The 12,680-nt window shown below is 51.0% G+C and overlaps 2 protein-coding genes across 3 annotated transcripts in view; one reads left to right on the forward strand and one right to left on the reverse strand.

Annotated features, from left to right (window-relative positions):
• The first annotated feature begins 234 nt into the window (after window positions 1-234).
• On the forward strand, window positions 235-7,748 carry LOC132820388 (WW domain-binding protein 1-like). 2 transcript variants are annotated; one of them, XM_060832509.1, is made up of 4 exons: window positions 235-452; window positions 5,151-5,253; window positions 5,597-5,758; window positions 6,141-7,748. In XM_060832509.1, the coding sequence occupies exons 1-4, from the start codon at window positions 324-326 to the stop codon at window positions 6,662-6,664; spliced, it is 918 nt and encodes a 305-aa protein (XP_060688492.1). In that variant the 5' UTR covers window positions 235-323; the 3' UTR covers window positions 6,665-7,748. The 2 variants fall into 2 exon arrangements, with proteins under 2 accessions (XP_060688492.1, XP_060688578.1); XM_060832595.1 differs by lacking the exon at window positions 5,151-5,253.
• A 2,173-nt stretch (window positions 7,749-9,921) lies between these two features.
• Window positions 9,922-12,680, reverse strand: part of LOC132820315 (programmed cell death protein 4-like) — a 52,112-nt gene continuing 49,353 nt past the window's right edge. The window contains exon 11 of the mRNA XM_060832377.1: window positions 9,922-11,273. Within this exon, the coding sequence (XP_060688360.1) occupies window positions 11,222-11,273 (52 nt within the window). The 3' untranslated portion in view covers window positions 9,922-11,221. The remainder of the gene's footprint in view (window positions 11,274-12,680) is intronic.

A 12,680-nucleotide genomic window follows, 5' to 3' on the forward strand; every position in this document is an offset into this window, starting at 1 on the left:
TTTGATAGGTCCGTCCGGCCGTCAGTCATAATAACTGACAATCCTATTAGTCAGTCCACACGTCAATCAGAGAAGCACCGCTTCCTAGTGGATATAAGTCCAACCACAGAGAAGTGACCCAAAAGCTGATTGGTGATCGTGTCTGTCAATCAGGCCTGTCCTGATTCCTGATTGGTCATTGCCCCAGGGCTGTGTGAACCCTGGTCGGTGAGTGGTCAGTCTGTGGCGGGTGTGGGCGGGCCCGTGTTTGTGGGAGTTGGGTGCCCCACCTGTGATGGCGGAAGGCAGCCTGGGCTGCGGCGGCTCGGGGCTAACGACGCAAAATGGAAGGCAGCTCCACCCGGCCGGTGGCGTCGTGGGCCCACTCGCGAGCAGGCCCCGGGCTTTCTCAAAGCAACGTGACGGCGGTCAGCGGGAGCCCGGGCCCGCTGGCGGCGCCCTTCATCCGGCAGGTCAGCCCGGGGAGGGGGCAATACCAACCCGGGGGCAGGGGGGCAATACCAACCCGGGGGCAGGGGGGGCCGTGGGGGGGCAATACCAACCCGGGGGCGGGGGGGGGGGGCCGTGAGGGGGCAATACCAACCCGGGGGCGGGGCGGGGGGGGGGGCCGTGAGGGGACAATACCAACCCGGGGGCAGGGGGGGGCCGTGAGGGGGCAATACCAACCTGGGCTTGGGGGGGGGGGGGGGGGAGAGAGAGACCCTGAGAGGGCAATACCAACCTGGGCTGGGGGCAGGGGGGAGAGAGAGACCCTGAGAGGGCAATACCAACCCGGGGGCAGGGGGGGGCCGTGAGGGGGCAACACCAACCCGGGGGCAGGGGGGGCCGTGAGGGGGCAATACCAACCCGGGGGCAGGGGGGCAATACCAACCCGGGGGCAATACCAACCCGGGGGCAGGGGGGCAATACCAACCCGGGGGCAGGGGGGGCCGTGAGGGGGCAATACCAACCCGGGGGCAGGGGGGGCCGTGAGGGGGCAATACCAACCCGGGGGCGGGGGGGGCCGTGAGAGGGTAATACCAACCCGGGGGCAGGGGGGGGGGCAATACCAACCCGGGGGCAGGGGGGAGAGAGAGACCCTGAGAGGGCAATACCAACCCGGGGGCGGGGGGGGCCGTGGGGGGGCAATACCAACCCGGGGGCGGGGGGGGGGGGGCCGTGAGGGGACAATACCAACCCGGGGGCAGGGGGGGCCGTGAGAGGGCAATACCAACCCGGGGGCAGGGGGGGGCCGTGAGGGGGCAATACCAACCTGGGCTTGGGGGGGGGGGGGGAGAGAGAGACCCTGAGAGGGCAATACCAACCTGGGCTGGGGGGCAGGGGGGAGAGAGAGACCCTGAGAGGGCAATACCAACCTGGGCTGGGGGCAGGGGGGAGAGAGAGACCCTGAGAGGGCAATACCAACCCGGGGGCAGGGGGGGGCGCCGTGAGGGGGCAACACCAACCCGGGGGCAGGGGGGGCCGTGAGGGGGCAATACCAACCCGGGGGCAATACCAACCCGGGGGCAGGGGGGCAATACCAACCCGGGGGCAGGGGGGGCCGTGAGGGGGCAATACCAACCCGGGGGCAGGGGGGGCCGTGAGGGGGCAATACCAACCCGGGGGCAGGGGGGGGCCGTGAGAGGGTAATACCAACCCGGGGGCAGGGGGGGGGGGCAATACCAACCCGGGGGCAGGGGGGAGAGAGAGACCCTGAGAGGGCAATACCAACCCGGGGGCGGGGGGGGGCGGGCCGTGAGGGGGCAATACCAACCTGGGCTTGGGGGGGGGGGGGGAAGAGAGACCCTGAGAGGGCAATACCAACCTGGGGGCAGGGGGGAGAGAGAGAGAGAGACCCTGAGAGGGCAATACCAACCTGGGCAGGGGGGAGAGAGAGACCCTGAGAGGGCAATACCAACCTGGGCTTGGGGGGGGGGGGGGGGGGGGGGGAGAGAGACCCTGAGAGGGCAATACCAACCTGGGCTGGGGGCAGGGGGGAGAGAGAGACCCTGAGAGGGCAATACCAACCTGGGCTGGGGGGCAGGGGGGAGAGAGAGACCCTGAGAGGGCAATACCAACCTGGGCTGGGGGGGGGGGGGGGGGGGGAGAGAGAGACCCTGAGACGGCAATACCAACCTGGGCTGGGGGGGGGGGGGGGGGGGGGAGAGAGAGAGACCCTGAGACGGCAATACCAACCTGGGCTGGGGGGGGGGAAGAGAGAGAGAGACCCTGAGACGGCAATACCAACCTGGGCTGGGGGCAGGGGGGAGAGAGAGACCCTGAGAGGGCAATACCAACCTGGGCTGGGGAGCAGGGAGGAGAGAGACCCTGAGAGGGCAATACCAACTTGAGGTTGGGGGTACATAGCACCCTGAGAGGGGGCAATACCAACCTGGGCTGGGGAAGGGTACACTGAGACCCCGTGGATGGTACAGGCTGCACAAGAATGTACCCAGCATTGGAGTTCCCCTTTAATCTCCTGTTGACCCAACCCGTACCCTTCCACTGACGCTGTCATCCGCCTGGCTGAACTGGTCCTCCCCACCTCAACAGCGTCTCCTTCCACATTCTGGATCAGTGGTGCTGGAAGAGCTCAGCAGTTCAGGCAGCATCCAAAGTGCAGCAAAATCGACGTTTCAGGCAAAAGCCCTTCATCAGGAATAATATTGGTCTCATTCCAATCCTCCCACTTCCTCCAGACCATTGGGATTAGCGATGGGCACCCACGTGGGCCCCAGCTCTGCCTGTCTCTTTGGGTATGTGGAACAGTCCATCTTCTGCCACTGCACTGGCACCATTCCCCACCTCTTCCTCCACTATGTCGATGTGCTCCCTCAAGGAGGGTGAATAGTTCATCAACTTCACCAACACCTTCCACCCCAAGTTCACCTGGACCATGTCAGATACCTCCTTCCCCTTCCTGGACCCCTCCATATTTGGCAACTGATTAAACACTGATAGTGTGGTGCTGGAAAAGGCAATATCTGAGGTGTTAAGCCGCTATGTCTGACCTGCTGTGCTTTTCCAGCACCACACACTAGCCTCTGATCTGCAGTCCTCCCTTTCTATCTACTACAAACACACTGACTCCCACAGCTACCTGGACTATACCTCCTCCCACCCTGCCTCCTGTAAAAACGCCATCCCTCATTCCCAATTCCTCTGCCAGATCTGCTCCCAGGAAGACCAGTTCCAGCATAAAATATCCCTGTTGGTCTCCTTCAAATATCACAATCTCCTCTGTCATGTGGTCGACGCTGCCCTCCAGTACATCTCCTCTTCCTACACCTCTGCCCTTGACCCCCACCTCCAGTCACAACAAGGTCAGAACTCCCCAGTCCTCACCGTCCACCCACCAACCACTAGGTCTGCCATTTCTGCCACCTACAAACAGACCATACCACCAGGGATATATTTCCCTCCCCACACCCCTATCTGCGTTCCAGAGAGACCATTCCCTCCGCAACTCCCTTGTTAGGTGCACCCCCCCCCCCCCCCCCCCCCCCCCCCCCCCCCCCCCCCCCCCCCCCCCCCCCCCCCCCCCCCCCCCCCCCCCCCCCCCCCCCCCCCCCCCCCCCCCCCACCAACCCACCCTCCACGCCCGGCACCTTCCCCTACCACTGCAAGAAGTGTAAGACCTCCACCCTTACCTCTGTCCAATGCCTCAAAGGATGCTTCTACATCAGACAGATTTACCTGTATTTCCACACACGTCATCTCCAGTGTCCATTGCTCCCAATGTGGTCTCCTCTATATTGGGAAGACAGGCCACCAACCTGCAGATCATTTCAGAGAACATCTCTGGGACACCCGCACTGACCAAACCCACCACCCTGTGGCTGAACACTTTAATACCCCTTCCCACTCCACCAAGGACATGCAGGTCCTGGGCCACCTCCATCACCAAACCCTTACCAACCAACACCTGGTGGAAGAACACCCCATCTTCTGCCTTGGGACCCTCCAACCACACGTGATCAATGTTGATTTCACCAGTTTCCACATCCGTCCGCTCCCCCCCCCCCCCCCCCCCTCCAAAAATCCCATCCTAACCTTCCAACTTGGCACCTACCTGTCCATCTTCCTTCCCACCTATCTGCTCCTTCTCCTCTCTAACCTATCACTTTCACTCCCACCTTAATCTACTTATCGCATTCCCAGCTACCTCCCTGCCCCACCTGCCTCCCATTTATCTCTCAGCCCCCTTGAGCCACAAGCCTCATTCCTGATGAAAGGATTATGCCCAGAACATTGATTCTCCTGCTCCTTGGATGCTGCCTGACCGGCTGTGCTTTTCCAGCACCACACTCTTCGACTCTGATCTCCAGCATCTGCAGACCTCACTTTCTCCTAATGGTGCTTAGTTTTAAATAACTGTGTTCTTGCTTTAAGGGGAAGGATGTCAATTAATGGTGCACAAATTTAAATAGCAGTGTTCTTGCTTTAAGGGGGCCATGTCAATTAATGGTGCACAGCCTAAAATTTCCAAACTCCTGCTAAAAATGTGGTATCATGGAGGTGTATGGCACAGAAAAAGGGCCCTTCAGCCTGTTGAGTCAAAATTCACCACCTAATTATTCTAATCCTATTTACCATCTCTTGGCCCATTGCCTTGAATGCCTTGGTGTTGTAAGTGCTAGGGAAGTGGAAGGGGACAGTCAAGGTGAAAGTCTAACTAAATAATAGCACTCTCCCATGCAAGATTGCATTGGGCCATTTGGTGTAGAAAATTGTGTGAAAAAATCATTACTCTGGCTTTAAGGAGGGAAACTATTAATCCATGTTGTCCATCATCTCTTGGAGCCCTGGTCTTTTCATGAGCTCAGAGCTCCATGTATATGAAAAGGAAAGGTTTGGAGGGATATGGGCTGGGTGCTGGTAGGTGGGACTAGATTGGGTTGGGATATCTGGCCAGCATGGACCAGTTGGATTGAAGGGGCTGTTTCCAAGCTGTTTGTCTCTATGACCCTATAAACCAAGGACATAGTAACCTTGAGAGAAGGAACAGCTTTGTGACAGACCTGACTGAAGCTTTCTAAGAACTCAGCATCACGTGCCTGCTTTTGGACTGAGAGCCTGTGTTTTTTCAGGAACTGTCCTGGTGATTTGGGGGCAGTGTTTCAGGGCTGGGTGAGCTTGACAGTGACTGCCTTCTCTCTCTCTACTTGCAGGCCAGGGCGTTGTGTCCTGGAATTAATAACCAGCAGTATTGGTGTGAGACCGGCCACTGCTGTGGGGAGACCGGCTGCTGCACTTACTTTTACGAGCTGTGGTGTAAGTAAAGTGACTGGGCCAGGTATTAGTGAGAACCCAGTGAATTGGGCCTGGGGTAGATCAGAGCAGTGCAGTGTGATGGAACGGCCTCAGATGCCGTGGGGGCACAGTGGCTGGGCTAGGGTGGGGTGAGGAGAGAAGGTGGCTGACCGATGCCAAGGTGGAAAGACTGACACCGTGGAGTCCAGGGTGGGAGGAGGTGATGTAGTCCAGAGCAGAGTGTTTGGAGGGCTGGGGTGGGGGGAAGGAGTGTGAAGGAGGGAGGGGGTGGAGGGCAGGGTGGAGTTGTCATGCCAGCTCTGTAATGTTGGGCTTTGCTGCTGACTGATGTCTTACCCCTCAGGGTTCTGGCTCCTCTGGACTCTGTTAATTATCTTCAGCTGTTGTTGTGCTTATCGCCACCGAAGGAGCAAACTCCGTATCCAGCAGCAGCAACGGCAACAGGAGATTAACCTCATCGCGTACCACGGGGCCTGTCACTACCCAGGCTCGGGTCTAGACCAGAGTGAGTGTAAACTGACCAGAATTACAACTCCTCCCTCAGCTGAGTGACTGCACCCTTCCCAAACACCCATCTGTTCTCCTCAGACTCAGAGCGCAGACTGCCCGGGCTCTGACCCACCCCTCTTCCCCCACACCCCACCCCCTCCCCGAGTGAGGGCAGACTGCCCGGGCTCTGACCCACCCCTCTTCCCCCACACCCCTCCCCGAGTGAGGGCAGACTGCCTGGGCTCTGACCCACCCCTCTTCCCCCACACCCCTCCCCGAGTGAGGGCAGACTGCCCGGGCTCCGACCACCCCACCCTTCTCCCCTCTCCCTCCCTGAGAGAGTGCAGTGATGAGTTGAAATGTATTGCTTGTCTCATGGTTTTAAATCTCTCTTTCAGGACTATTGGCTTCCTTCAAGCTTCCTGCATATGAGGAAGTGTCAGCCCAGCCCCGAACTCCTCCGCCATCCTATACTTCAATCCAGTGCCCAGGGGTCAGGACTGAGCTGAGCTCTTCCCTCAGCTCCAATAACATCACCAGCTCTCACCACACCCCGATCGCACACTCCACTGACTTTGAGCCAGGACCCCCAGTCCCCAGCTCCCATCAATCCACTGAAGACGTAAATATTGCTGTGTCCCAAGCATCGCCCTGCTGCCTGGGGTTGGAGGAGGATGAGGAGGAGGACGAAGATGAGACTCACTCCAGACACCGGCGCCTGACTGGAGATTCCGGGATTGAGGTGTGCCATTGCCTTGTTCATGCAGATGGCAGTGAGGACTGTGAGGAAAGCAGCAACTACCAGCATGACCAAATGGTTTCTGTTGAGCTGCACACTGCCCCACTGCAGCCTGCCAATTATGCCAGCCCTTGTTCCTGCCTGCTTCCACAGGAGACCAGCACTCACATCCTGCCTGTGTGAGGGGTGGAGGAAGACACAAATTGGGAAGCCCGACCACATCTTTGACCAAGATTAAAATCCCTTGGACTGTGGAGTCAGGTGTGGCTAAACCTTTTCAGCCTTGGGTTAGAGTGGGAATACTATGCCCTATTGGAACTATTAACCTGGATACATTGAGAATGCTCAACTCCAAAGGAAATTATTGAACCCTCACAATCCTCCCAAGCTCTGCCAACTCCTATCTCCCTATCTGTATCTCTCACCCTGTCTGCTCAGAACCTCTTCATTCCCTGCTTGTTTCAGATTCATGTTCACATACTGAGATGCTGGTCTCTCAGCACTCCCAGTGCAGCAAGTCAAATCATTCCCTGGCCAAGGTCTGTCAGTGATTTAACTGCAAAAGATTTGTGTTAACATTTGCAGTACAGTTGACAGTGAGTGGGGAAGATGACCTCACCTTCAACTCTGATCATGAAATAATACACTAAAGGGAACTGAAGTTTGTCAGAGATGAGATTGATGGACTCAACACAAATGGTCCACGAACCTCAGAGCTAGGAGTGACCATAGTCAGCGGAGAACGTTGCCATTTCTGTGAACTTCATCTGCGTGTAGTTTATTTGTAGGAATCAGCCTTGAATGACAAGGATATTTTTTTTAAAAGTAGTTTTAAACAAGAACTAAGTCAATGGTTACAGAAATTTCCACAGATCAGAGTATTCTGGTGCAGAAACCAACTGCTATTAAGAGCTGACTGGTTTGTCCCACTCTGCAACAGACTAACTGTAGAGAGCAAGCTGTTAATTAGGGATGGGTGAATAGAATTAATTAAATCTGCAGAGAGCTAGCGCAGGCTCCATTGACCTCTGTTGATCTATCTACCTCTTGTACATTGCTATCACTTATGCAGAGATACCAGCTGCAATTTTACTCTCATTTCCTCTGTCCTGGTTCTGGTTGACTAATACACACAGCAAGGAGGGATGGACAATAACTGCTGCATTCAGTGTTGCCAATTGTCATAAATGAAATAATTACATATGCACACTTATGATCTCAGGATATCTTGAAGTGCTTTACAGCTAATAAAGTACTTTTGAAATCAGTTGTTCATACCTGATCTGGCCTACATGTGACACCAGACTGGCAGAAGTGTTATTGACTCGCAAAACAAAACTCTTCACTGTACTCGAGTTTGTGACAACAATAAATCAAGTCATGAATTCATGTTGAGGGAGCAGGACATGACTTTTAACTAAAAGCAGTTCACTCAGCACATCAGCCAGAGTAAAACAAAAAGCTGAGTGAGTAGTCATTGCAAACTTGGTAGAGATGCTTCACTCTTGCACATCTTCATGTACTAACTAAATTCCAGCCAAAAAGTAAGTCCAGTCAATGTTAGCTGTACAGCAAGGAAACAGACCGTTCAGACCAATTCCTCTGTACTAACCAGAGATCCAAAACTAATCCCAGTTGCCAGTATTTGGCCCATAATCCATCTAAATCCTTCCTATCCATATACCCATTTTAAGTGTACCAGCCTCCTCCACTTCCTCTGGCAGCATATTCCATAAATGACCATCCTGTGTGAAAAAGTTCCCCCTGAGGTCCTTTTGAAATCATTCCCCTCTCACCCTAAACCTATGCCCTCTCGTTTTGGACTCCATGCCCCTCATGATTTTATAAACCTCTAAAGGTGACCCCTCAGCCTATTCAGGCTCCCTATAGTTCAAACCCTGGCAATATCCTTGTAAATCTTCTCTGAACCCTTTCATGTTTCACAACACCTTTCCAATAGGAAGATGACCAGAACTAAACAGTGTTCCATAAGTGGCCTAAACAATGTCCTGCACAGCCGCAACATGACCTCTCAACTCCTCTACTCAATGTACTGACCAATAAAAGTAAGCACACTAAATGCCTTCTTCACTATCCTACCTACCTGTGATTCCACTTTCAAGGAACTATGAACCTGAACTCCAAGGTCTCTTTGTTCAGCAACACTCCCCAGTACCTTACCATGAAGTGTACAAGTCCTGCTCTGATTTGCCTTTCCAAAATACAGCATCTCGCATTTATCTAAATTAAACACCATCTCCACTACTCAGCCCATTGGCTTATCTGATCAAGATCCCATTATAATTTGAGGTAACCTCCTTTGCTGTCCATTACACCTCCAATTTTGGTGTCATCTGCAAAATTACTAACTATACCTCTTATGCTCACTTCCAAATCATTTATATAAATGATGAAAAGCAGTACACCCAACACTGACCCTTGTGGTACACCACTGGTCACAGGCCTCCAGTCTGAAAGGTAACCTTCATCCACCTTCAAGACAGTTCTGGATCCAAATGGCTAGTTCTCCCTGTAATCCATGAGATCTAACCTTGTTAATCAGTCTCCCATGAGGAGCCTTGTCAAATGAAATCCATATACATCACATCCATTACTCTGCCCTTATCGTTAAAATTAAGTTTTTCGAAAAATTAAGTTAGTCAGACACTATTTCCCAAGCACAAAGCCATGTTGACTATCCCTAATCAATGACCAGAGAAGATTTTTGTGGTTGTTTGAACTTTTGTCTTCTCAGCTCCAGGACATCCCTGCTAGAATTCTTCAAGGTAATATCTTGGGCCCAAACAACTTCAGCTGCTATATCAATGACCTTCCCTTCATAATGTCAGAAGTTATACATATTCTCAAATGCACAATGTTCAACATCATTTATGCCTCCTCAGTTAATAAGCAGTACTTTGCTGAGCATGGATTTACAATATTCTAAAGTAAGAAGCTGGAGCTGACAAGACATAGCTCCTAAAAATTATAAAGATGCTTCAGAAGATGCACATGAATCAGAGCTGATCCACATAATTACATTTACAGATTAATTTTGGTTACCTGCTGCAGTGTTGACAGTTCCAATGTTTTATTAATTTCACCACCTTCCATGATGGTTTCAAACCCACATCCCAGAATATTGGCTTGAAGTTCTGGAGCCCTAGTCCAGTGACATTCTCACTAGACCATTGTCTCTGATCCCAAAAGTGTCCTGATGAACAGGTGAGAGGTCCACCATAATGACAGGGAATCTCTCACAAGCATTTTGAAAAACCAGAAGACTTGAGAAGACAAACAGTCCAATGAAGGAGATAACATTGCTGGTTTTCCTAAAGTTACGTGACATGCTTTCTGCACGAAGTCACCTGTGACCATTTATCAGCACAAGAGTGTAGTAGATAACTCCCTTTTCCATGTGTGCAGTCAAAGATCATGGGTTATAGAATCATCTTTATTCCATATCCAACTTTTCTTAAAAGCATTTCCCATTAGAGACAAAACCCAATTGCCCCTCTAAGACATGGATGTTGACAATCTCATTCAATTGTTTCTAAACCATGCACCTCTCTCTAATCAAATGCAAAATTGCCAAGTGCAATTTGGTTGAAGCACCTTACCCACCACCCGTGATCTTGCTAAAGCCACAAAGCTGCAAAGCAGCCTGAAAAGGTACAGCAGAAAATCAGCTTTGCAAGAAATAACACAAGTGCAAAAATACTTTAAAGGGTCACGCTCTGAAAAGACTGGACCATGCACAACAAACATATCTTCGAGGTTCACCACCCCCCCAATAAATGGTAGCCCCTTTCCCCCATATGATGTCAGTGAGGGTACTGGAATCTGAGCTCAGTAATACATACCCACTGAAACACCTGGCATAGCCAAATCATTTTGGCACAGCACCCAGTTAGGTCAGCAGTGGGACAATAATTTGGGCCTTTGGCTCAGAGGCAGGGACAGTACCACTGCAAACAGCCCTGCCAGTAAACTTCTACAATCAGGCAACTCACTGTCACAACAAGGAGCTGCTGTTCAATGCTGCCTTCTCACTGGCCAGGAGCAGACCATGAACCCCTCCAGAGTGAGGTCTGTTATAGGGTTGCTGCCGGGTCTCCTCCAGAGTGAGGTCTGTTATAGGCTTGCTGTTATAGGGTCTCCCAGTGGCTGCTTTATGGCTCTTGGCTAAGGATGTCATCCTTCCCATACTCCGATTCATGAGAGATTCGATCTTCTAAAGCCATTCAACTCTGGAGCCAGAGCAACAGGTACATATGCAATGCAAAGCACTAAAGAAAAGAAAAGCCATCAGATAAAGATCAACATTGTCAGAATTTTCAGGGGAGGGTGGGGGAAAAAAGACGACAGAAATCATCTCAAATCTAACTCCCCAGTTCATTTAAAAGCTATTTAGAAATCATACCAATTTGTCCATTTCTGCCATGAACAGTTTTATAGGTATCAGGAGATTGATTTTATTTTGGATGGAGACCCAGTGAGATAATCAGCCCCTGGAAAGGACAGATAACCTGGTGAATGCAGACAACCATATCAAAGTGCCAGCTGAGAGAGAGAGCGCAAGAGCAGTCCAGTTCCACACTTGTCACTGCCACCTTTTCCCACAAATCTGTCCAAACTCCTGCTGAGTCTTTGGTGTTTCATGTAGAAATATGATCAAAAAAATCTGGTAAAATCTGATGTGCGTTGAGGATCTGACAGTCAAATGCACGCAGTGAGGTCTTACTCCTTGACACGTCCACCATCTCCCTCACTCACAAAACGCTTACGGCCTCTGGAAGCAACAAAGAACATGATTAAAATCAACCATACATCACAGGCAAGTGCAGAAATAGCCTTTCACATCTGATTGATCTTCTGTCTGTTTTACATGCTCTCATTATCACCTGACTTATTCTCGCTCCTATTGCATAGTAACTACTAAAAGCCTATAGATTACTCCCAATAGTGTGTTGATATTATTGCTTATCTTCACTTTTATGGATTCTACATCTTCAGAACCAAAATCATATCTTGCCATCATATTTATTCCTTTTGATACTAATAAAGCTACCCCTCACCCTTTCCTTCCTGCTCAACTTTTCAAAAATCCACATAGCCCTGAATATTTAATTCCTACCTTTGATCTCTAACTGGATCTCTACAATATCATACACATCAACCTGTATTTGTGTCATCAATTCATTTATTTTCTTCCAAATACTATATGCATTGAGTAATGAGCCATCAATTTTTTTCTCACCTTTGAACGAATTTGCTGTTCTTGTTTACATTCGTACATTCTATCGTTTCCTGTCGACTGTTAATCAAAACTGCTGCCCTGAAATGCTGCATATCCTTTTGCTTTATAAACCTACAGTTAGGATTCCTAGGTGATGTAATTATGAGACAATTCAAATTCCACACAGGAACCTGACTTGTTAGAAGTATTTTGATTTATTTTTCTTCTGACAAAGTGGTCTCTCACTGAAAACTAAGCATGCAATACTGGAGATTTTGCTTCACCAGTTGCATTACTGGTTAGGGAGAATATCACAGCTATGTTGAGGGAAGACTCCCTGGAGGGAGCCTGCAGCAAGGCATTATGGGTAGAGCTCAGGAATAGGAAGGGTACAATCACAACGCTGGGACTGTAAGACAGAGCCCTCAGCTGTATGTTGGAGACAGAGGAAAAATATGTCATCAGATTCTGGGAAGACATGGAAATAACAGGGTTGTTGTGGTGAGTGATTTTAATTTCCCCCAAGTGACTGGACTCATTCAGTGCCAGGAAAGTGAAGGGGGGACAATGTGATCTGTCCAGAAGTATTCTTTCAGATGTCCAGAAGAGTTTTTTTTCTATGTGGATAGTCCACGAGGGACCTAGTTTTAGGAAATAAGCCTGAAAGGAATGATCAACATTTCATTGGGGGAGCATTCTGGGAATAGTGACCATAATTCTGTACATTTTCAGATACTTAGCGATAAGGACAAGAGCAGACCTCAGATGAAGGTGTTAAATGAGGGGAGGCCTACTATAACCAAATTAAACAAGAGTTGCAGAATGTGGATTGGGAGCAGCTTTTTGAGGGTAAGTTTACATCTGGCATATAGGAGTCATTTAAAGACCGGTGGGGGCGGGGGGGGGAAAGAGAGGTGCCAGGGTTTGTGATGGCTTAGATCTTGTTTTCAGGATTCTTGA

The sequence above is a fragment of the Hemiscyllium ocellatum genome, chromosome 1, assembly GCF_020745735.1.
Source record: "Hemiscyllium ocellatum isolate sHemOce1 chromosome 1, sHemOce1.pat.X.cur, whole genome shotgun sequence".
Lineage (NCBI taxonomy): Eukaryota > Metazoa > Chordata > Chondrichthyes > Orectolobiformes > Hemiscylliidae > Hemiscyllium > Hemiscyllium ocellatum.

Coding starts and splice junctions, on each gene's coding strand:
- LOC132820388 (XM_060832509.1), top strand. CDS start 324: ATGGAAGGCAGCTCCACCCGGCCGGTGGCGTCGTGGGCCCACTCGCGA. Junction 453..5,150: donor CGGCGCCCTTCATCCGGCAG/GTCAGCCCGGGG, acceptor CTCTACTTGCAG/GCCAGGGCGTTGTGTCCTGG. Junction 5,254..5,596: donor TTACTTTTACGAGCTGTGGT/GTAAGTAAAGTG, acceptor CTTACCCCTCAG/GGTTCTGGCTCCTCTGGACT.